This window comes from Schistocerca cancellata, chromosome 2 (genome assembly GCF_023864275.1).
Source record: "Schistocerca cancellata isolate TAMUIC-IGC-003103 chromosome 2, iqSchCanc2.1, whole genome shotgun sequence".
NCBI lineage: Eukaryota > Metazoa > Arthropoda > Insecta > Orthoptera > Acrididae > Schistocerca > Schistocerca cancellata.
In genome coordinates this window covers 387,586,034-387,610,845 of record NC_064627.1, presented here as the reverse complement: position 1 = coordinate 387,610,845, position 24,812 = coordinate 387,586,034, and the positions used below count along the sequence as shown (strand labels likewise).

The 24,812-nt window shown below is 38.7% G+C and overlaps 1 protein-coding gene across 2 annotated transcripts in view; it reads right to left on the bottom strand.

Moving 5' to 3' along the window:
- The window catches only part of LOC126161801 (serine/threonine-protein kinase mTOR), a 276,188-nt gene that overhangs the window by 207,124 nt on the left and 44,252 nt on the right, over positions 1-24,812 (bottom strand). For both annotated transcript variants that reach the window (XM_049917889.1, XM_049917890.1), the window contains exons 7-10: positions 17,578-17,831; positions 12,128-12,296; positions 4,334-4,544; positions 907-1,086 (exon numbers count right to left, since the gene is read on the bottom strand). In XM_049917889.1, the coding sequence (XP_049773846.1) occupies positions 907-1,086; positions 4,334-4,544; positions 12,128-12,296; positions 17,578-17,831 (814 nt within the window). The remainder of the gene's footprint in view (positions 1-906; positions 1,087-4,333; positions 4,545-12,127; positions 12,297-17,577; positions 17,832-24,812) is intronic.

Sequence of the window (24,812 nt, the reverse complement as noted above, 5' to 3'; positions counted from 1 at the left end):
CTACATCTAAAATTTTATGAACTTATGTTACAATCTTGTTACAGTAATAATTTGTTCACATCTTTACACACGTTAACTTCTCTAATTTTATCATCAGTCCCTAAGTGTAACATGTAAAGGGAGCAATAGGGGGATTAGTACATTTCTGCATCTTTCTGCAAAGGATGGCTCTTAAATGTTTAGGAATAGCTCTTCACATCAAACATTCCCAGTCAAATATCCTGCAGTGTGGTTCCAGTGCACGACCAGTGCAGCATACTATTTTTAATTTTCAGTTTTATTCATATTACAGATTTTTGGAACAACTTAACAGATTTTATTGTTGTGGCCACAAACATATCAACACTGGAGCACTTTCTCACGGTACAAAGAATGGTGGCTCTTACTATGTGACGAATCACTTGCTCATTCATTCCATATTCTCTGCAGGGATTAAGAAGCAAGTCACAGCAAACATTTTAATAACAGCATTGTAAAGATCAGTGTCATGCACTAAAGTGTTCAGAAATGTGCTGTTCTATTCATTCTACATATTTAAAGTTTTACAACAATATGTCAAAGTATGTTACATCCTTTATTTCCTTCCTTTTTTATTCAATTTATGCCACTCTTCTCATCCTCATTGCAACAGATGGAATTCTGCACATATTACAATTTCTTGGTGGCCTTAACTTCTGGTTTTCAGATGCCACAATATAGAGAGAACCTCTTTAGGGTCAGCAGTGGCAGACAAACAACCCTTTACATATGAAATAAGTTCAAGAAACTTAACAAATGTTTGCAATTCAGAACACATTAAGGCACAAATACAATTGCAGCAAGTGCCCAATTATTTGTTAATGACCATATGAGCAAGAGAAAAATTCTAAAATCATTGAATGTTAAACAAATTGTGTAACTTCCTACCATCGAAGTTGAAACTGCCCAAAGTTCTGAGGGCTAATACAATGCTTGGTACATCTGGTACCTCTTGGGCATGCAGAGAGAGTGGTACAACTGCAAATCCAGGCGATGGTAAATGCCGTGGCATACCAGGATGTCTAAGTGGCATTTGCATGAGTACCTGTGATAGCATCCTTAGCAATCCTGCAATTAAATGATAGAATTTCAGTGTGCAAATAAATGGATAAACACAGTAATAAATCAATTATCATGAGATCTGAGCACCAATAATGGGGTCAGGAAATTTCAGGTGAGGGATGGAAAGATGTCATAATCATCAGGTAATGGAGTGACAAATTTAACAATAGACTGTTTAATGTCTTCCTAAGGACTGGGGAACTATTAACCTCAATAGGAAAAGGGCTGACATAGTACAAGCACAACATACAAATGGCTACTGCCTCCAGCCTCTGGGGCCCCATATGTGACTGGTTAACAATCCGGACTCAGTAGCTGCTGACTGTCACCTTGTGTGTGTGTGTGTGTGTGTGTGTGTGTGTGTGTGTGTGTTTTCTTAAGGACTTTTTTTGTCTGAAAACTTAAATGTTTAGCAGTATTTTCATTATGTCTGTCTGCAACTCGGCATCTCCATTATGTGGTGAGTAACAATCTAACCTTTTCATATTGTTGTTACTCCATCCTGGACTTTCCATTGTTTGATTTTGCCACTGGCTTTCCTTCTAATCCACTATCCAGTGCTGTTTCCCTTCATCACTATTCCCTAAAGTGATACTTTACCCAATGTCTGTACTTCTTTTTCTCATCTTTCCTTTGTTTTACTGCCACTTTCCTTTGTTTTACTGTCACCTTCCCTACCACACATTCTTTGACTTCTGAGCCCCACTGTATCAACGGTCTTGTCCATGTACACCACACAGCTATGTGAACACTTGTATTGTTGATGCAGCATCTCGTGTCCCACATTCTTCCTACTAAGATCATTATTCTGGACCTGCAAATTGATCACACTTTCTCCAACAACCTCGCATAACTTTGTGTTATTTTCCATACCTTCCTTTGCTACACGTATTTTGTCGAACCCCGCAGCTGAGCCCCCAGCCCAATCTCTTATCTCCTACTTCCTATCCCTCCCCCCCTCCTTTCCCCACTTCATTTTCATGTTTCGCTATTGGCCCTCTTCCCTCAGGTTTTGACCTATTTCTTTTTTCACTTTACTTAATCTGTTTCATCCTTTTGCAATTTCCCCCCCCCCCCCCCAACATATTTTTATGCTCTTTTTGTTCTTCTCTATGGACCCTTACTACTTCCATGTGCGCCAACGAAGAAATGTTTCCCTGTCCATGGCCAGAACCCAGACCCATATACTGTTCCTGTGTTGCTGCCTATCTCATGGAATCCATTCCAATGGCCTGACCATCAAATTACTCATCTTCAGCAACAATCCCCCCTTTCACAATGGTTCACAGTCAGGCCCCAGAGGCCAGAGATCGAAGAAAGAATTTTCTGTCTGAAAGCTTAAAAGTTTAGCAGCCTTTTCATTGGGCCTGTCTGCGACTCAACCCCTCCTCTATGTACTGAGTAGCAATCTATCCTTTTCATACAGTCAAAATATTGTCACATAATGAAGAAAATGATCACTATGTCAAATTTTGTATCAGTTGTGTAGTAAACTAAGATAATATGTGTGTCTGGAATTTGGAGTCTCGTCAAGAAGGAAACCACTGAAACAGAGGTGGACCTCCGGATGGATATGTGTGTGTGTGCGAATGTATACCTGTCCCTTTTTCCCCCTAAGGTAAGTCTTTCCGCTCCAGGGACTGGAATGACTCCTTACCCTCTCCCTTAAAACCCACATCCTTTCATCTTTCCCTCTCCTTCCCTCTTTCCTGATGAAGCAAACGTGGGTTGCGAAAGCTTGAAATTTGTGTGTGTGTGTTTGTGTGTTTTTTATTGTGTCTATCTTCCAGCACTTTCTCGTTTGATAATAACACTTTTCCTGCACAATGGATAAACGTACTAGATTTTTACACAGACTAAATGTGCACTGTCTTATGGAAATACACTGACTGCCTAGTAATTTTTTACTGTATAATACAGCCTCAGATCACACGTATGGTAGAATTACTATTTTCATCTTATTACCAGGTAATCACCAAATGACTTGGATACACCATATTTTGGGTGTCTCCTCTGGCTGTGCAGCTGAAGAGTTACTATGTAATATATTCAAATCACCTGAGGGTGACCTGAGACTGTAATATATAACAAAAAATAGATTTTTCTCTGTAGTGTTTCTCCATGGCTAATGTCTAAACAAATCTTGTACAAGGTACAGAAATTGTGAAATAGAGAATATAGACAGCCATTACTGATCTCTCCTGTGCTGAGGCTAATATATAGTATGAAATCAATATCAACTAGTTGCACTTTAAGCAACCGAGGTTGGTAATAAGGAAACTTGTTAATGAGTTTTCCATTTGTCTATTTAATTATGTTAGCTAAAGAACACTCTGGCATCAGTTTCTACACAGTATTGCATTCATGGTAAAAATACACAAAGATAGTCAAACAATGGAAAATTAGGATATAAAAATGGCCAATATTATCAAAAGTCTTTCCTTCTCATCTCATCTGGTAAGTGTCACCTGATGCAGGGTTCTGGGTGACTTTTCTGAACTTTACCCCTTTTCCCAAACCTGTCCAGTCCTTTTCCTTCACCCATCTTCCCTCCCCTTCAACCACTCAGCCAGAAGAATGAGCCACTGGCTCCAAAAGCTAGCACAAGTAAAACCTCTTTTCGTATATGTGCATTCTCCTGGCACCACTTGGTGAGTAGGTTTTTTTGTCTATCCAATTATGTAATATTATGAAAAAGATTCACCATATAGCAGATGTATTATGACACAATAGGCACAACAGAAAGACTGTCAAACAAGTTAGGTCTTGGCCAGAAAGGCCTTCCTCCAAATCAGACAATCACAAACACACAATCACACAAACACAACTCACACACATTTGACCACTCTCTCTGACTGCCGAGGCCAGACTGTGAGCAGTCAGGAGGTTAGACTGACTGCACCTAGCTGCCCTAACCTCTCTCCGCCTCATCCATGTATGCTCCCACAAGCAGCACATTATCGTCCCCCACCCCTTCTCTGCTATTCCTCCCCCCCCCCCCCCCCCCCCCGCCCCAGTCTCCTCCTTACCCCCACCACCCAGACTGCTTTCCCATCATGTGCAGTTGCTCGCAGTCTAGCCTCGGCAGCCAGAGAGCGTGGTCACGGAGGAAGGTGTTTTTGGCCAAAAGCTAATTTGTCTAACAGTCTTTTTGTTCTGCCTATATGTGACTCAACATCTCAGCTATATGGTAAGTAGCAATCTATCCTTTTCGTAATATTGTAAATAGAGATTGTGATGTACAAAGACTTGCCTTCTGAAATATCCCTTTTCAATTGTGGTATATTTGCTGCAAGCTCTCTCAGAGCCATTGTCAATGCTGGGCTGAGACCTGTGGCCAACATTGGTTCCAGAAGATCTTTCACATCCTGTCGTATCATCAACCCAACTGCATGTCCCAGGAGAGTGATACACACAAATACTGCTGGTTCCAAGGTGGCTGCTCGCTTTTTACTTGGTGTATCCTGGAAGCAAGCAAGCACACTACCTTACAAAAAAGTCTGAAGAACACATTGCACTTAATAGAGAAAAATTAACAAGTGGCAAATTATTAAGAAGAATACATTATGCAATTATTTCAGGAGTTCATAAACCCGTTCCATATTCTTCCATATTCTCTCTCCTCATAGTCTAATACACATAAAGCTGTGTGTGTATTTTGTTCACATTTATGTCCCATATCAGAAAAAAGTTTTCATTTTTTAAAAGAGTTTTTATTTTTAATCTGACATGTAAACTAGATATAATTGGACAAGCATATAGCATACAGCTAACACAACTGTAGTGGCTGATACAGAATTAAAAGCAATTTATATCAGCCAAAAAGACAAATCTCGAGGTTAATTTGGGACATACAGGTGACCAGTTAAACAATGGAAACACCAAAACAATCAATACTAGAATCTCACTCAACCACCTTGAGCCTGTCATGCAAATGAATCTTTCTTACAGATCATCATTTGCTTTTGATAACCTAAAATAAGGAGATAATCATTAGCTGTGTCTGTCCTTGGAGACCAACAGCTCAACCAAGCATAATAATGAAATGCCAGAAACTCAGTCTTACCAGATACAGCTCAGATTGAACTAGTACACAGCAAACAGATAAAATCTGAATCTCACAAAGACTCATATCATGCCATTTCAAACAAGCAAAAATGGCTTAGAATGATTACCTTTTACCAGAAGTAGTCCTTAACACTCATATTTTAAGGAAAACACTATTTACAAAATTCTTTGGTGGTCAGAAGGGATAAGGAGTTAAAAGAGTCAGTACATATATAATTTAATTAAGTAGTTCAGTCCAGCATGTTTTGCGTTTAGAAGTGTCTCTCATTGTGTTAACCTAAAGAGAAAAAATGTTGTTCTTTTTCTTTTGCTTCTGCTGTTTTTGGGATTGTCTTCTTGTGCAGTATACCTAAAGGCAAAATATGTGTTAACTTAGCAAATGCAAGGAGTAAAAGCATTGTGCAAAACTGTTAAAACCACATTAGCACAGCTCTCTTTAAGAATCTTGGAATACTTACATTGACATTAACTCATTAATTGTTTTTCTTGATAACAACAGAAACCTTTCAAATCAGTTTCAGCTACACTATGGCTTGCGCAATCACTATACAAGACACAAAAATAATATTCATAAAGACATTGATTCCTTATTGACAGTTCAGAAAGAAGTTTTTTACGCTGATAAAAAGGTAAGAAACAAGATCCTGTCTTATGTACAGCACAAAATTGGAAACTCCGACCACTTCAAATGACAATTAAAAATATAAAGAAGAAAAAATAGTGAAATGAAGCCATAAAATAATGTCTGCTGAACCTGTAAGTATCTAGTCACTAATGAAAGACAAGTCTTAGAATTTATTTTGAAACTGAATCTATGTAATCAAATTTAATGCATCAGATATATAATGAGAGATTCAATGAATCAGGGAACAGGTGCACTAAAAAACTGCAAAATTTTCTACGGTAAAAAGATATCCATATCCAAATCACATAAGACATCAGTATGACATATGCCTCATGGCTGAGGAAGGGAATTTGACAGTAGGAATATATTTTGCCTGTGTGGAATGAAAGCTGCTATTTCTTTCACTTCTGAAATGAATCTAGCAGCAAAACCTGATGTAAAATGCACATATTTGTGTTGAAAACTAGTCATGAAAGTAATCTAGCAGCAAGAACTGATGTAAAATGTGCATTTTTGTGCTGAAAACTAGTCACTTCCTAGAAATACTATAGTCAGGGGATGCAAGTGAATATTTTCATCTTTTATGTCAAGTACAACAAATATCTCCACATCTTTGTATGACAAAAGGCTGAAAGAAGAGTGACAGTGAAGAATTTATATTCTGTATTGTTCAGTTTCTAGAATGGCAAGACATCTACAAGAATACAATTCTCACTTACCATGGCTGTTCATGCGAGAATAGGAAGCAGATTTCAAACAAGTGCTTTGGCTAACCTTTCTGTCTGACTTGTTCAACAACCAGCAAGACCTCGACTCACTTCACCAATATTGCCACTAGTTGTGATGCTAGCAGTGTAGCATAGTGCTTAGTTTCGCTGACTGGCATGCTATGAGTTGCATTTCAAACTTTGTATTGTATCAAAACATGTGGTGTTTGCTAGAAATCTTTTCTGTGACAAACCTAAAGTGTTCAGCAAGAAAAATTTACATGTGCAACAATAAGAATGCAGTGGAAATGTATTCACATCTGTTGTACGAATGTAATGAAAACAAACACTCCAAACCGACATTTCACATAACTCACATCCAATGAAAATCTATAACACAACCATCGATGTGGCATGTGTATAATTATGTATTATTTATATTTTAGGACAATTAATCTCTGAAAAAAAACATTGTAATGAAAGCATGAACCATCTGAAGATGAATCATAACGATTCGAAACTGGTAACAGAACCCTTTGAATAATGAAACTGAAAATAAATTTGTGGCTGGTTGCTGTCTCAACACCAATAACATTTGTCTTCAAATAACAGCCATGGCCTCCAACCATGTCATCATATGACAAAATTGAATTATAGTTGACCTGTGAGGTGAAGCTCATCGCTGAACCCTGGATGAAGTTGTTCCCCAACAATCCAAGCCATTTCCCACTGCCAAATGGAGTTACCAGCTGCTTGTTCAGCCACCAAATTTAGGAAAATTAAGCAAGGAGACCAACTATAGAGGTGAGGCTGCCACAGATGAAAATCCTCCATGGACGACAGTCACCAAGATATCAAGAAATCTCAGTGATGTCATCATTGATGGACAATCCATCCACATGTTAGTCATCTTAGGAGCTTCTTTTTCTATAAAGTCAGATGCTTATCATGGTCAGATAAAGAAGACTATGTTCCTTGATATGAAAAAAAATTGTGCTGAATATGACAAATACGTCTCGCCAGCAGAAACATGAATAGCAAGAATCACTATCAATGACAGGACACAGCACTTTGAATTTGTCATTTTAACAGATTGTAATCTCAGACGGGATTTCTTGCAGGCATCACAAGGACGAGAGCTCCAGGTCGAAGAGGCTATTGTGACAAGCATACACAACGAAGATTACTCAACGCAGATGTTTGCTGCTGAAGATTATAATAATTCACCATCATCACAGAGACAAGTTCTAGACACAAATCAGTTAAATTGTGAAGCTTTTGTTGATTGCAAAAAGCTACTTGGGTTGACAAAAGAAACCTACACACTAGTGATGATCATAAACACTGTAGGTGGTCAAGGAGAATTTTGAATCACTAATCATTGTGAGCAGCCACAATTCAACCCTAAAGGTATGTGCATAGGAGGAACAGCTGAACTAGTCCTGGAAGGGCAGCTTATTGTCATCCTACCACTGTATGTAACGCAGGGGAGGAAGCTACTATTGAACAGCTAACAAGGTCTGGCCTGACCAAGGAACAACGTCGGCAACTGATAGTCATACTGCATCAATTTTCAGGTATTTTCAAACCCAAAGCACAGAAAAGACAGACCAAGCAGTCCATGGCAAAACACCATATCAACACTAGGGATCACCCATCAATTAGTCAGCACTAATATAGTGTGTTGCCAGCTGAATGACAAATAATCTGGCACGAAGTGAAGAAGATGCTGAAGGAGGACATCACTGAACCTTTAGAGTCCTTGTTTCTCTCCTTTCCTGTGATGCTTGTGAAGCAGAAAGATGGCACATGATATTTCTGCATTGGCTAAAAAATCAAAACAAAAGATGTCTATCCACGTAGGACATTGATGACGCCCTAGACTGGTTGAAAGGAGCAAAGTACTTCTCAATAATGGACATGCAGACAATTTACCATCAAACTGAGCTTGATGACGCTTACCAGGAAAAGACTGCCTTCATAGCCTGATGTCTTGTATGTGTTTACGTTATGCTGTTTTGACTGTGTAACACTCCAGCCACATCTGAATATATGATGGACAATCTGCTTCAACACCTTAAATGGACAATGCGTCTTTTTTATCTGGTTGGCACTGTCATTTTTTGAAGACATTTGAAGAATATCTAAGCCCCCTGACAACTGTGTTGAAGTGTGTTCAGATTGCTGGCCTTAACCTGAATCCAAAAAAGTGCCACTTTATCACCAAATAAATAAGAGGGGCATTTGAATAGTCCATGCGAAGTCTGAGAGATGGCACCACCGGCGTGTATCGAGATTATGTTTAGTTAGTAGCATCTTTGGAAAGAACACACACCAAGTTTAAGCCATATTGGTTCATTTCTTTGTGTTTGGCATTCGTGTGAATCAAGGAAGTCGAGTGATTGTCAAAAAATGGATGGAAAAGAATTTTGTGTGGTGGTTAAACATTACTTTATGAAACACAAAATGCTTCAGGAGACTAATGAGAAGCTTGATGAACATTACAGTGACTCTGCATCTTTGATTAGAACAGTTTATAAGTTGTTTCAAAATTTTCGGAGGGGCCATATGGGCACAAGTGATTCTTAACGTTCTGGACGCCCTGTGGAGGTTACAACTCCAGAAATCATTGATAAAATCCATGATATGGTGATGGATGACAGAAGAGTTAAAGTTCGTGAGATTGGTAGTGCTGTGGGGGGCATCTCGGACGAACGGGTATATAATATTTTGCATAAACATTTGGACATGAGAAAGCTATCCGCAAGATGGGTTCCGCGATTGCTCACGCTTGACCAAAAACGGAATCATGTGAAGTGTTGCAGGGATGGTTTGCACCTGTTCAGGAAGAATCTGCAGGAATTTAAGTGTCATTTCATCACTGTGGATGAAACGTGGATACATTACTATACTCCTGAGGCCAAACAACAATCTAAACAATGGGTTACCAAGGGAGAATCTGCACCAAAAAAGGTGAAGACCAGTCCTTCAGCTGGAAAGGTTATGGCGATTGTCTTTTGGGATTTGCAAGGGATAATCCTGATCGACTATCTGGAAAAGGGTAAAACTATTACAGGTGCATATTATTCATCATTTTGGACTGTTTGAAAACCGAGCTGCAAGAGAAAACCGGCGATTGGACCGCAAAAAAGTCCTTTTCCATCATGACAATGCGCCAGCACACACCTCAGCAGTTGTGGTCACAAAACTAATGGAAATAGGATTTCAACTCATTTCACATCCCCTCTATTCTCCAGACTACTATTTGTTCCCCAATTTGAAGAAATGGCTGGCGGGACAAAGATTTTATTCAAATGAGGAGGTGATTGAAGCTACTAATACCTATTTTGCAGACTTGGACAATTGTTAACTTATGCTTCCAAGAGTACTCTCCAAGTTCGAAATGAACTACTCTACAACCAAGAAAGAGTTCCTTGCAGGTGTTTAAGCCATCAACAAATTCTGGCTGTATTTACTTCGCAAACCATTCACTATTGTTGATAGGCCTCCATTCTGTATGCTGGCTGAATAGCCTGAACAAGCCATCGGGTATATTGGCAAGATGGGCAATGGCACTTAAGGAGTACAACATCACAATCATACACAAAAGCAGACAGAAACACAAGGACGCAGACAGCCTTTCATGGAATCTTTTGGTGGAAATCAGTAGAATAGACGAAATCTCAGCTGCTGAACACTGAACAAAGGAGAATTCCAACAAGTAAATGTAACTTTATACATCAGGAACTATGATCCAACAGGGCACTAATTGGTGTTCATCATACCATCACAGCTACAGTCAGCTACCCTGAAGTATTTCCATGATGCTCCAACATCTGGTCACCAGGGATTGGTGAAGATTCTAGACAGAATCTGATGCAGGCATCACTGCCCATGTCACTACTGGGACACTAGACACTATAAGAGCCACTATAAGGATGTCAACAATGGAGGCATGTGCTGCAATTACCTCAGGGACATCTGGTACAGCCTTGCCTGAAACATCACTATTCCACCGTCCGCTCTCGAGGATGTCCCTGAAGTCACCGAACCTGAATTGATGGATGACACACCGCAATATTTCACCTGTTATCCTGGCAACAAAGCTGTGCCAACTGCTGGAGCTCGAGAAATTGCAAAATTGTATAAGACATCATTCTGAAGCACTGAGCACCCTATGGGATGATTTCTGATTGTGTTAAAGTTTGCTGGTTGAGACTAGGATAAAAGGTGGGTCATGACATCACCCACAGGATGACAAATACCTGACACTCATAGACAAATATCCTCACAGAACACTTTAATAAGACATTGGCAGATATGCTCTGATGCCCAGGAGAAAGACCGAGTGTGCTGTAATGCCAAGCACCAGACAGAGAGATACAGCCCAGGAGGCTTGGTATGGATTTTCCTGTTTATGTGAAAAATGGTACTATCTGAAAAGTTACTAAAGCATTAATTGAAGCCATACTGTATCCTTTGAAACTTTTCGGACATGACATATTAAGTCAAGGATTATTACATTTCATCAGGAATACAAAAGTGCAGAGATGTCATCCCTTCTCTCTGCATGAATCCCTACTCATGTGCAGATAGATGATGGAAGACTCAAGAAAGCTGAAGATTCTGTCAGCAATTTTGAAGCTTCGACAGGAAGGGCTACCTTCAATGCTCATTACTGTGAAGAGGTTGTGGGAACATAACCAGAATGCAAAGACCTGCCAGTGGTGCCATACAGAGGGTGGCTGACAAGATGTAGATCCAGGGCACTGTAGTGAGCTCCAACAAGAACTTCTACAACAGTGGATCACTATCTCTCCAGGAGAAGGAGCAGTGTCATGAGTTGTGGTGCTACCAATGTTGCATTGTGATTGTCTCGCTGGATGACGTGCTGCAACCTGACTGTAGTTTTGAAATGGCAATATGCCCAATTTCTACATTATGTTAACCAAATATTTTTCAAAACTTACAGAGACCTTTCCTCTAATTTAGCACCTATCATATGCAGGATGATGGTGATTTATTAAAATGAATACATTTTGTAAAAAGACAATCAGCAGAGAAGACTAACAGCCATTTCCCCAACATGGAAATATAATTTGCTTGAGACTTGAATCCTGGTCTTGTGTGAAAACACAGTCAACAGAGACAAACAACAGCCACTTCAGCAACAAAGAAAGATAATTTGCTTGCCACATAAGTCCTTGTATGTCATGTATCATGCAATACGTAACTGTACTTTCCATGAGCACGACCACCTTGTAACAGAACAGTTCTATTTCCAAAATTTATATTCACCTACGCCTGTTATTATAGGAACCCACTGCTTATCATTCACATTGCTCTAATTTTTAACTGATTCTTCCCAACCCCTTTCTCCTTAAAACTTCCATCCCACAACTACAGTAAAGTCAGGAGACTGAAAAGTAAAGCTTTTAATTCCAAGTAGTATATCATCTTCACTGAGGAAAATATCCCCATATTACTCTATCTGTGATGTCTATCTTGTTGTGTGCAAGAGAGATGGCATTGATGTATCTCTGCTTCCAATTTTATAGTACCAGCAAAATCACATCTCTCCACAAAAAATTATACAACGTAAATGGAAAAAGCTTGAATAATTATACACACTGGTGCCTAAATTTACCTTTGACGGTAGAGAAGCACGAATAACATCCATTATTTTTGGCAGGTAACTCTGTATATCTTCCTGAACAGCCACTGCAATTAGTCCAACTGTTGTAAAGGCAGCACTACGGTCTTTCTCACGAGTTCGAAGACTTCCAAGCAGAAACAACATTGTTTTGTTCAAATGTCTGAAAACAGAAAACATAAAGCTATAACAGATGCTGAATTCTGTCTAAATGCGTAGCTGTGGACTACAAAATTTTCTATCATATCTAAGGAGTGAGCAAATATATCAACATTCTAATCAGGACAGATCTGTCACACAGAAAATTTATGTAATAAATTGAAATCTGCTGGCAATTAGAAAATGAAAATACTTATGGGGAAAAGTCCAATATGCAACTGAAAGAGTAATATCAATGGCAACACAAATCCTCTAACGATACCTTCAGAGTTTTCATGAACGATGAGCTGAAGGAACAGCACATCAGAGGAAACCAAATGGAAAAAATGGCAGAGACATATGGCATAAAAAGCTCAAACTATAAAAATATGAGAGGCAGCAAATACTCTTTACAATTCAAGTTCTATCAGGCATAAGAAGACATTTTAAGTGCTCACACAAAATGGACATAACAGATGAGGAGAGTGCGTGTGTGTGTGTGTGTGTGTGTGTGTGTGTGTGTGTGTGGAGACGGGTATGGGAAGGGGGGGGGGGGGTGTAAAGAACTGGTAAAACATAGAAACTGACTATAAGAAGACTGGAGGGCAGTTTATAACCTTTCTTTAATATGAACACAGCTGCCTTTTCACCAGTTCATTTGTTACATAAATGGAAGTACTGAAGCTGCTAAGGATCATGCCGTAACACTTAGAACTTACATGTATGAACACACAGTAACATTTCTATGCCAAGAGTGCAACATAATTCCAGCATCTTTCAAAAGAGCACCGGGACAAATTACGAGGGTTATTCAGAAAGTAAGGTCTGATTTCTTATATAACATAAACTATCACAGGTTTTTCAAAAAATCTGATTTTATTTAATTTCTTACATGTTTCTCTATCTTAATACATAGTTTCTACATTTGTTAAAACATATGTCATAAACTTTTGTATCTCTAAGCCATGGATGCCTGTTACCTTTGAGGATAACCAGTCTTAATTGCTTCTTTCAACTCATAATCTTTTGCGAAGCGCTTGCCACTGAGGAACTCCTTTAGGTAGCAGAACTACCAAAAATCGCTTTGGACTGTACGGTGCATGGATAGTTCGTTCCCATCCAAAAGATCTGATCAGACTTCGGATGTGAACAGTAGAATGGGATCTGGCATTGTCAAACAGCGACAAAACTCCAGACATCAGAAGACAACATTGTTTATTCTACATTATACATTGAAGTTTAGTCCGGGTAATGCACTAAGTAGTTGTATTTATTGTAATCCATTGGTGCATAAAGACAACTAATGAGACTCCATATCTATCCCAAAACATGGTTGACATAAACTTGTGTGATGAGTTTGTCTGTCTGGTCTTGACTTTGACTGGTGATGTCATGTGATACCATTCCAGACTGATGATGTTTTTAGATTCAGGGGTCAAGTGAGAAACACTACCTTTTATCCCCAGTGATGATAACCTTCTTATGATATTGGTCCAAAAAACCACAAGAACAAGTCATTGTTTCCGTTTTGTGTTTCCCAGTATGCCGCCTGGGAAACCAACATGCGCACCATTTTCAAAACTGCAACTTTGCAGAGACAATTTTGTGCAAAGTTGTTCAACTCACATCTGGAAATTCCAATGCTAAAGTTGAAATTGTGATCGCTGGTATTCATGAATCTTTTCATCCATGGCTTTGACCAAATCTTCTGAGATCAAAGAAAACAGAGAGAAAAGTCATGAAAGCTGTAGACAGACAACGTGGAACAATATATAAACTCTCTCAGAGTTAGAGGACCGTGCAGAAGTGCACTAGAGATGGCAGAATGAAGAAAACTCATTGAAGAGGCCAAGACTCATGCAGGGTTCTAATGCCATAAGAAGAAGAACAGCAACAAGAAGAAGAAGATGATGATGATGATGAACTAAGGTGGTCATTGCTCCAGGGGATGAAGCATCTTCAACTGCAGCAGCAAAGAAATTTCTCAAATCTTCAAAAGTAAGAAATTGTTTAACTTTCACTGCAGCAGAATCTGGTTTCCTGCCACAACTGATTATCCAGTTTCAAGAAATAGGGCAGCCTTTGATGCAGTCAGTGAAAATGTTGACTGATGCAGTGCAAAGATTCAAGGATTTGCCAGGGAAATGAGTTTCTTTAGTTATGGAAAAGTGTAAAACAGTGTTTTCAAAAAATCCTGATCTTGACAAAGTTAGAACCACATCAACAAAGTGGAAAAGATAGATTGCTCCTTACTGCAAAGATGACATGTTAAGTTGCAGGCAGGTGTAATTAAAAGACACTTACACACAAGCTTTTGGCCGCAGAAAGACAGACACACACTATTCATTTACATAAGTGAGCACACCTAATGCACACATAACCACCAACTCTGGCAACTCAGACCAGAGGCATTCAGGCCAGAGCTACCAGAGCTAGCAGTCACGAGTATGTGAGGTGTGCTTGTTTAAGTGAATGTACAGTGTGTGTTTATTTTTTTTGCAAAGGCTGTGGCTGAAAGCTTATGTGTAAGTGCCTTTTAATTGTGCCTGCCTGCAACTTAATGCGCCATCTCTATATTAAGTAGCAGTCTATCTTTTCCTACAGTGTTGATATTCCAACCTGGAATTTCTATTGTCAGAAACATATCAAAAATTCTACAATGTGACAGTCCTGTTGCAGTAAAAATGTGCCTTGCAATAGTTAAGTGTTTTAAGTTTGCTCCAATACCTCTGTAGATGTTGAGAGCTCCTTTTTTTCTTTTTTTTTCAGATGAAAAATGTATTACCTGACATGAGAATCAACATGACTCCAGAAAATATAAAAAAGCATTTGGTTGTCATGTACATCTGATTAGCCACTACAGCACTGTAATGCATATTCTCTCAAGAAACACATTCTTCTTTTTTTTTTGTTTTTAAGTACAATTACAATTTGATTCAAAACTTTAAATTTAATTTAAAAACACAATATAACTTGATATTAACATGAATATGCAGTTTTTGTGATTATCTTAACATGCACTCTAGTAAATAAACAAGCACAGCATAAGATTTTTCTGTATTACACTTTGTTGCATATTTTTGCTATTTACAGACCCTTTTCACCTGCCTGTTTTAACATTTTATATTGTCCCAACTTCCAATCTATTTCTAAACACAGAGATTCACACAAAAATCAAACACTCAGTTTAATATAACATACTATAAATACAGAGATTCTCTTTAATATACACAGTGATTATAACAAAGTTCAGTTTCAAAACACTGCAAAAAACGAACTGCTGTTCAGAACAATGTCAAGTTTGAATGGAATATTATCGAAGAAGGGGAAATTTAAGGAAAATTTTCATGCTAGATGGCACTGTAAGCATCATAATGTAAAAGGGTTCAGCTACAAATAACAGATTAATCACAGTATGACAACTATGATGGGAGTTGCACTTTAAACCAACCATACTGTACAAATGTGCAAGACCGCGAAAGTCTAGCATTCAACAGTAGTGGCACTGTTAGGTAAGCCCATCACTATGGCAAAGTACTACCGCATCAGATGGGAAGAATATGTTTTTAATTGTCCTGACACCAAAATTCACACAAAAAGCAACAATGATATCAGTTTTCAACTGTCCTTAGGGCTAAAACTGCATAAAAAGCAATAATTAAATCGATTTTTAATTGTCCAATAAACCACATAGAAGCCAACAGTTGAATTGGTTTTTAACTATCATGAGTCTGGCATAAGATGTATTCAGTATGCTGTCCATCATTTTCTGCCACAAGTTGAAATCCTGCTCCAAGCCCAAATAAAGAAACAGCATGTTCTATGACAGATTGGAGCATCTCAGGAATCACATACAGAACACTTTGTGCAAAGCTTGCCTTCAATTCAGCTAAATTTGGAAACAGGGCAATGAATACAGCATCTTTCAGATGACTCCACTGTGAGTGGTCTGAGGACAGTTAAAAACTGGTGTCATTGTTGCTTTTTGTGCGATTTTTGGCATCAGGACAATTAACAACAGATTAAGATGAGGTTCTGAGAGCCACCTTGCATAAAAATGAGCATACACGTGCGTCCAGGCTGTTGAAGGGTTGTAATGTCATTGGGGTGCAAAAGACTTTCATAGTGTTTGCCCGTGACAGGACATGTAACACGATCTCAGGACCCATGTCCTCAGAAAATTATGGCCCTACAATAAACGATGCCATCAAGCTGCACCACCCAGTTACCTCTGCAGAATGAAGTGGTACTGGTTGATGTGCAGGCAGATTTTCCATTGCCACATTCCTCAATTTGGTGTACTGGCATGTCCTTGGAGACAGAAATGGATTCATTTCCCCACAAAATGTTCCATGGGCATTCATTGCCCACTTACACATGAGCAAGGAATTATTACTAGCAGGACAGCATGAAGCTACTCCTGAACATGGGTAATTTTGTGTGGACAGCAATGCAGGATGTTTTGTAGGATTTTATGTAATGTGCTCACAGGCTTTTCCAAAGTTTGGGCAATTCCTGTGAACTGCCTGTTTGCACACCACTGTTCGACTCCTCCTGTAATACTGTGGCCACACTTCAACTGACACCTGGTTAATTGTTTTCTACCCTCTGCTGCGCTACACATTGAAATAGAAAAATAAATTAAAAAATGTCTTTTTGAAGTTTGTAATTATTTTCTACAGACCAGTGACAAATGTCAGACCAACACCTTTTTTCATACCCTTCAGTGTCTGGAACTTTTACAAAGCTACTGGCACACATTCCCAGTTCTTGTAAAAGAGCTTTACCAGCAGCACACATTCCTCCATAGAGACAGTCATGTCGAGCTTTTCAGACACAAACTGAGGAACAGCTGTGTATCATATTTTGCATATTCTGCTGTTCACAGCAGCTGAAATATTTGTTACATTATTTTCTATTTTCAAATGTTTCCCCCTTCTTCAATAACATTATGTTCAAGTTTGACATCATTCTGATGAGAAGTTCATTTTTACAGCATTTTGAAAATGCAACTTCCTTGTAATCACCATGTCTATATAAGTAATATGAAGGTGCTTATATACACTAACAAACAAATGTATATAATTTCATTTATTCATCTTAATATTAGGCACTATCAACATAACAACTTAAGAGAGTCGAGTGTCAGAAGAAAATAACAAAATCATTAAAGCATACAATATTGTACATCTCAACTCAAATTTTAATTCACTGACTTGGTTGGAATATTGAAAACTGGAATAAAAAGTAGGCCTTCCTACAAGGTACGACAGCTGTCTGCATGGCTTTTAACAGATGCTACTTACGCTTGGACAAACTTCTTCCTGTTGAAAGCAGACAGGCGGGGCAGGACTGCAAGAAGTGTGTGCTGGATATGTGGATTTCGAATTATGCGTTGTGACAAAACTGCATTACAAATTGTATCAAAGTTTTCTGTCATCAGCTGCCGACATGCTGCACTTTCATACAGGCTTGTATGGTTGTTACTTGGTAAAGACACCACAAGAGGACTATGCTGCATTTTTGGTGACCTTAACCACAGCAACATGGTCATTGTCTCCTGTATAACAGATAAAGTACAGTTCGTATACTAAGAGTGACTCGTACACACTACATATTTGCTTCATATTGATGGAGACAACACAGTTTATATCTATAACCTGAAAGAAATCAATGTCAGCCGAAATGTAACTTCAAAAGTATACTGCACATTGTTGACATAAATCACGACTGAAGATACATTTCATCATGTTGCCTAGATATGATCTACTAACAAAGCGCCAAAAGAAAATTCTGGTAAACTTATGAGGTGAATTCAAAGTCTACAGTTAAATCACACCTGCAACACCAGTGTCTTACACTTATTCTGCATGCTGTAAACCTACTGTCTCTTTTATTTCTTTTCACATCATACTATCAATTTGTTTTACACACACACACACACACACACACACACACACACACACACACAAACAAGACTCAAACTCGAGACCTTTGTCTTTCACAGGCAAGTGCTCTACCGACTGAGCTACACAAGCACAACTCACGACCCATCCTCACAGCTTTACTTCCACAAGTACCTCGTGTATCCTACCTTTAAGTTTCACAAAGAAGCTCTCCTGTGAAACTTGCAAGACTAGCTCTCCTGCAAGAAAGGATACTGTGGAGACATGGTTTAACTGCAGCCTGGGGGATGTTTTCAGAATGAAATTTTCACTCTGCAGTGGAGTTATGCACTGATATGAAACTTCCTGGCAGATTAAAACTGTGTGCCAAGTCAAGGCTTGAACGTTTGGAAGGTAGGAGATGAGGTACTGGCAGAAGTAAAGCTGTGAGGACAGGTTGTTAATAGTGTTTGGGTAACTCAGTCAGCAGAGTGTCTGCAAAAGGCAAAGGTCTCAAGTTCAAGTCTCAGCCTGGCACACAGTTTTAATCTGCCAGGAGGTTTCAATGATGTACTTGCCACTTTATTCTTTGATATCTTAATAAAATATAAAGTTCTTGGAAGATGATAAGAAGTTCTTGGTGACTTTGCTCCAATCTCAAACAACAGCACAGAGGATAAAAGTTTTATATTCAGTGCATATCAAAATGACTCCTTTACTTTGTTGAAAAAATTAATAAATAAAACCGCTAACTTGCTGGAAACTAGTTTCCACTGTGCGCTGTTATATAAAGTACCATTGCAAGTCTATTTCATAAATGTACTAGAATTCTATTTTATATATTTTCCATCCTTTTGTTGCTTGTATATATTGAGACTTAACAGAGAAGAAAAAAATTTATTATGCATAAATGCTAAGAATAGTTACATAATTATGCCAGCTTTTGATATTACAATAATAATAATAATAATAATAATAATTATTATTATTATTATTATTATTATTATTATTATTATTATTATCACCACCACCACCACCACCACCACCATTATTGTTACTATAATTTCCAGAATTTTATGAGAGTTGTGTCTTACGTGCATTTGTTTAGTGTGAGTGATTATAAAGAAAGTGTGTGTATGGACTGGTGTCATGGCTGTGCTGCATGATAACAAGAAGGGAGAGTATGAAACCCAGTATCAGCACATAGTCTTCCCCTCTCAAACAGCACCAGCAGGGTCACTGAGCGTAACATATTCCTCAAATGGACAGATCACCAGCAATAGTGTCACATGCCCTCACTATGTAAGACTTCCGCAGCCCATGGTCTAGTAGTTAGAGTCTCTAGATCGCATGGTCCCAGGTTGGATTCCCAGCTGGGTAGAGATTTTCTTCACTCAGAGACAGGGTGGGTCTGTCATCCTAATCATTTCATATTGCCTTCATCAATACACAAGGGCAAGGCACCAAACTGGCATCAAATAAAAAGACTTGCACCACTCTCCTTCCCTTGTTGGCCAAATACTAGTGGTGAAAATTTCTTCGGCCATCATAATTCGAACCAGCTACCTCCCAAATGAGCATCAACATATAAGTGGGTGTTAGTGACCTTGATTATGGAAGCAGGTAATGCTTATCACACCTACATTCATAACAATAGCTCTGCACTGATAATGTCAGTCTACTGTAAAATTATAGATCATAGTTTATGTTCACAAATTATGATTGTTTTGTAGTCAAATACCTCATGTTGTCAATCAACAAGGATTCTGTACATAGCTTATTTCCTAACCATGTTCCAAATGAGACAACCAGCTGGCGTAACAATACACACATCTGTTCATTTAAAACTGATGGTTGGACTACAGTGAATACACTCATAGATGTTCACATCTCAGAGATACTTATTTGCTGAGTGACAGTGTAGTTTAAATTGTAACTGATGAGGAACAGAAACGAGGGTCAGATGTTCAAAACATAATGAGTTACTGATGTGTTGATGGAAGTCGCACTGTAGCCACATGTTTGAGTGATAATCAAAGGTTCAGATCCTATGATTAAATTAATCCATCACCAGCTGAATTTCTACTGATTTTATTACAATTTGGTCTCAAAGGATGAAGTCAAAACCCTATCATATCTACAAAACAGTCAGTGTCAATGCAAAGCTATGCAGTTTTATGTTTAAGCTTTATGTTACACTGTCACGTAATGAAGTTCAATGAACACAAAAATTAGTAAAAAATAAAGAATTTTCTTAATAGCAGCTAAGCTGTTGACATGCACGTAGCTTAAACCAACAAACTGCCACAGCTGAATTATCGAGCTTGAAGAGCTGCTGTATCATTCATTCTTGGGAATTTTTGTTTGTAATAAATCTAGCGGCACCTTGGAGGATGCAATATATCACAAGCTGATCCACATGGATTTATATTTATTCACACATAATAGGTACCCTCAGAAATTGGGTACAAAGGGCAAACAGTATTACTGAAGAGAGGGGTCTGTAGAATGACCTTATACACTTAAAACGGCTTTTTTAAGAAAATGGATACTCTTCAAAATATCACTGGAAGAAAGAGAGTACTTATAGATACACACCCACAATTCAGTGAATTAAGAAGTTTGTTCTGTTGACCCATGACAACCAGGAGGCAGTTGATAGCAACACCCAGATTGATAACATGTTTCCTCATTCCCAAAAGATGTTTGGCCACTCTCACCTAATGAACAAAATCTGAGGTTACTCAACATTGGTTTTGTGATTAGGCTGCAGGACACCAACTCTTAACATATAAAACTATGAAACATTAAAGTGGCCTTCAGTGTAACCTATGGGAGGTTAATCACCTCTTGTGATATATACATAAAATGCCTGGTGAATAACACTGAAAGTCCCATGAGGCTGGATGATAACATATGTAATAAAGTTACATTTCAGTAACACTGTCGCAAAATGCAGGAAGATGAGCAGGTGATTCACACTTGCTGTAGGGACTGCGAATTACTCCTTAATATACATAAATTTAATGCATTCCATATAAACAGGCAGAAAGACCCATCATTGTTCAAGGACATAATTCATGAGTCAACACTGAAATTGTCACAACTGTTAAGAATCTAGGTGCATGTATCCACAAAAATGATTTATGAATGATTTATGAAATGAATGATTTGAATTATTTATGAAATTAGTTATTAATTTGATAGCACCTCCAGGTAGGGTGGAGAAGATTAATGAAAGAGCAGCACACTGTGTTATGGTTTCAAGGCTCATCTAACTTCAGAAGCAAATGTTATAAGAAACCCATAATGAATCAAGGAGAAATTTATTTGTAAAATTTTGAGAGTTCATGTTCTGAGAAGAGGCATGCAACATTTTACATATAAGGGGGGATTCCACTGCACAGAAATGACCATGATGGTAAAATCAGATAAATTTGAGCTGACACGGGGGCTTACCAACAGCCATTCTTCCAATGCATCATTCAAAAATGAGCCTTAAAAGGGAGGAAATGACAGTGGCACCTGAAGTACCCTAACCAAATATGTTCCCAGACTTTTGAGTGATAAACAAAAGGAAAATTGTGTGTCAGTTTGCACAGAGTTGAAGGATCATCTTCATTTAGGTCTGGACTTCATGTCCAAAATTGTAAGTGGAGTTGGGTCTATGCATTGGAAACTGAGACAGTAATTCAACTTCTCAATGGGAACTCAAACCAGTGAATCTTCTCACCCTATAAAGGCATGTCAGTCAAACCTGAATATCAAAGTCATACTCATTGTTTCTTTCGATACTTAGGGCATAGTGTGACCAGAGTTAGTTCTGAGGGGAACAACCATAAATGCCAAATTTTACAAGGGCATACCGCAACATTTGTGAAACAATGTATGAAGAAATAAACAAGGAAAATGGGCCAATGGCTTCCTTCTTCATCACACCAACATGTCATGCCACAACTCACTTTTGATTCACAAGCATCTGGCCAGAAAAAGTCTTCCTATTCGTTTACACCCACCTTACTCACCAGATTTAGCACTATACGATTTCTGGCTCTTCACAAAAATTAAAACTGTGCTTAAAGGAAAACATTTTGACATCATTCCTGATGAGAGGGCCACAACAACAGCTGAATGGTCTTCCAAAAGAAGTCTCTCATGTATTCTTCCAGTTATGGATTCAACATTGGGATAGGCACATTGATAGTCAATGGCAGTGCTTTGAAGCAGATTAAATCAATTTCTGTGTAAGCTTATTACTTTGTTCCTAATAAAATTATTCACCTTTTTTAACACACTTCAATTAGTACAGATATTTATATTAATTTGTTGACAGAATCTTTTAAAATCATGCAGCTGGATTATGGTAATACCAAGTTGTAAGTGAACAATCTTATAAATATCACAGAACAAAACCTTCTGAAAGTAACAAGTTGTGAACATACTGATGAGCAATTGCATAAGAAATATACAATATAGTATGAGATTATGAGTAGGTTTCAAATTTCTAATTTACAAATGTTTCACTATAGCATACCATGTTTACACCTCCATAAAATGTCTGCTGAGTTCAAGACTGGCATAAATGATGAATCTTTATATATCTGCTGAAACTGTGCTATGAGCACTATGATGGGAGTATCTTACACCAGTCTACTGATAGGTTTTGTTGAATCTTTTCTAGCAGTAACCTTAACTCCTCAACTGGTTCAGATTTATTGAGAAGACGTAAATGGAGAGAGATATCACACTATCCTCATTTCTCCAAATTCTCAACACCTCTTTCCCCATTCACTTTGATCACCCATGGTTCAGCATGACATCTGCCTTGATGTCAACCTCCAAATTTTTTTTCTCATTATTGCCAGCAATATTTCAACTTCCACAGCTGCCACTTATGACATACTGAAATATCCTTCATATACAACATGGCCACTCATGGATGCTTCATTTGCATTGACAAGTGGTGCTTCTTCAAGTGTGCTGGAGGTCTCGCCACATGCTTCACAAGCTGAAAATTCTCTCTCTACTTCCTCTGTATCAGATACCATAAGCCTTATCTCCAAATACACTCAGTACTTCTTATATAGCTGCTGACCATACACAAAACAGCACTCTCTTCCATCACTCAGAATCACCATGGACTGAAAGATAGTAACAAGTGAATCACATTCTATGCTAGAGCTTTGATCACTTTGTATCATAGCTTGAAATGAGTAATATGTACATCTCCACCATCCTTTGCACCCACCACAAAGTGGCACGCTTCTGCCCTCCAACATCCAACTTACACATCCACCCACTGCCCCATATCTTGGTTTTGTCACTGTATTTCCTACATTATCAGAGGAAGAGCTACCTGTAAAAGCAGCCACATTGTCCATCAACCGACTGCAACCACAGCACAGGATTCTATATGGGAACAAGTGTGAAGAAAATACTGGCCTGAGAGAAATGGCCTAGAGCCAATTATATGTAACATAAGTTGCAGACAAAGTCACTCAACATAATGTAGCTGACTTCGGTGCCTACAAAAATGACTCTGTGTGTGTGTGTGTGTGTGTGTGTGTGTGTGTGTGTGTGTGATAGGTGTGATTGATAGAGAGAGAAAGAGAGAAAGAGAGAAAGAGAGGGGGGAGGGGGGGGGTTTCAAGGAGGATTTGGTCTGAAAGGTTAAAATGCTTTCCAAAAAGTAAACTCCTGTCCTTAAGTTAGAAAAGGCATGGTACTCACTGGCTACAATGAAAAATATTTGTGTCAATCAGAACAAACTCTTCTTGGTTTACAAGCTAAATCATGTCAAATAAAACATTCCAGCTTTCCACTGCTATCCATACCATCAACTTTAGGAGTTAATTTTAGAGACTGCCGGGGCTAGCATGATATTCCACTTGTATGGGCATGATTACAGAGCTTGCAGCTGCTCTGGTCTGCCTTGGGACCAATGATGTCAGGTGATGTCCAAAGGCTGCCCTATACCTATATTAAGTATGTACCCCTGGTTCCCATTAAAATTGTTTTCCTTTAACCTAAACTCAACCATCTCCTTTACAACAGAATCCCAATATGATGATGCATCAGCCAAGACTCTCATAATTTTAATCTGAATTTATGATCTTTTCCAGGCAATGCAGAGCTATGGCCGACGCTCCCGCCGTTACAGGGAACATCATACACTCTGTATCTCGAAAAGCTATGTAGTCTTTAACTGGGCAGTATTGTCTGGAAAATAGTTACAGAAGACAATTTGAAAAGATGAGAGTCTGGGCTCATGCGTCATCATATTGAGAGACCATCGTACAGGAACTGGCAGTGGTTAGACTGAACAGCAACGATTTTAACAGAGACCAGGGGTACAAGTTTATGAGGGCATGTGGGAGAGGTCTGGATATTGAGCGAAAGTGAAGATGGATGATTGACACTTATATGGAGGTGGGAGCGACAGTTTCAAACCTAGCACTGGCCCCTCATGCCACGTGACGTCATTGGTTCTGCAGTGAACTGGAGCTGCTGTGAGCAGCACAACTCATCTATTCCGCACGTGTCACTTCGGCCCTCTTTAATTGGTTTCAGATTCTGCAATTGTGACCACATAAGCGGAATTCGAAGCCAGCCCCGGCAGTGACCAATTTTTACTCCTGAAGACAATGATGGAGATA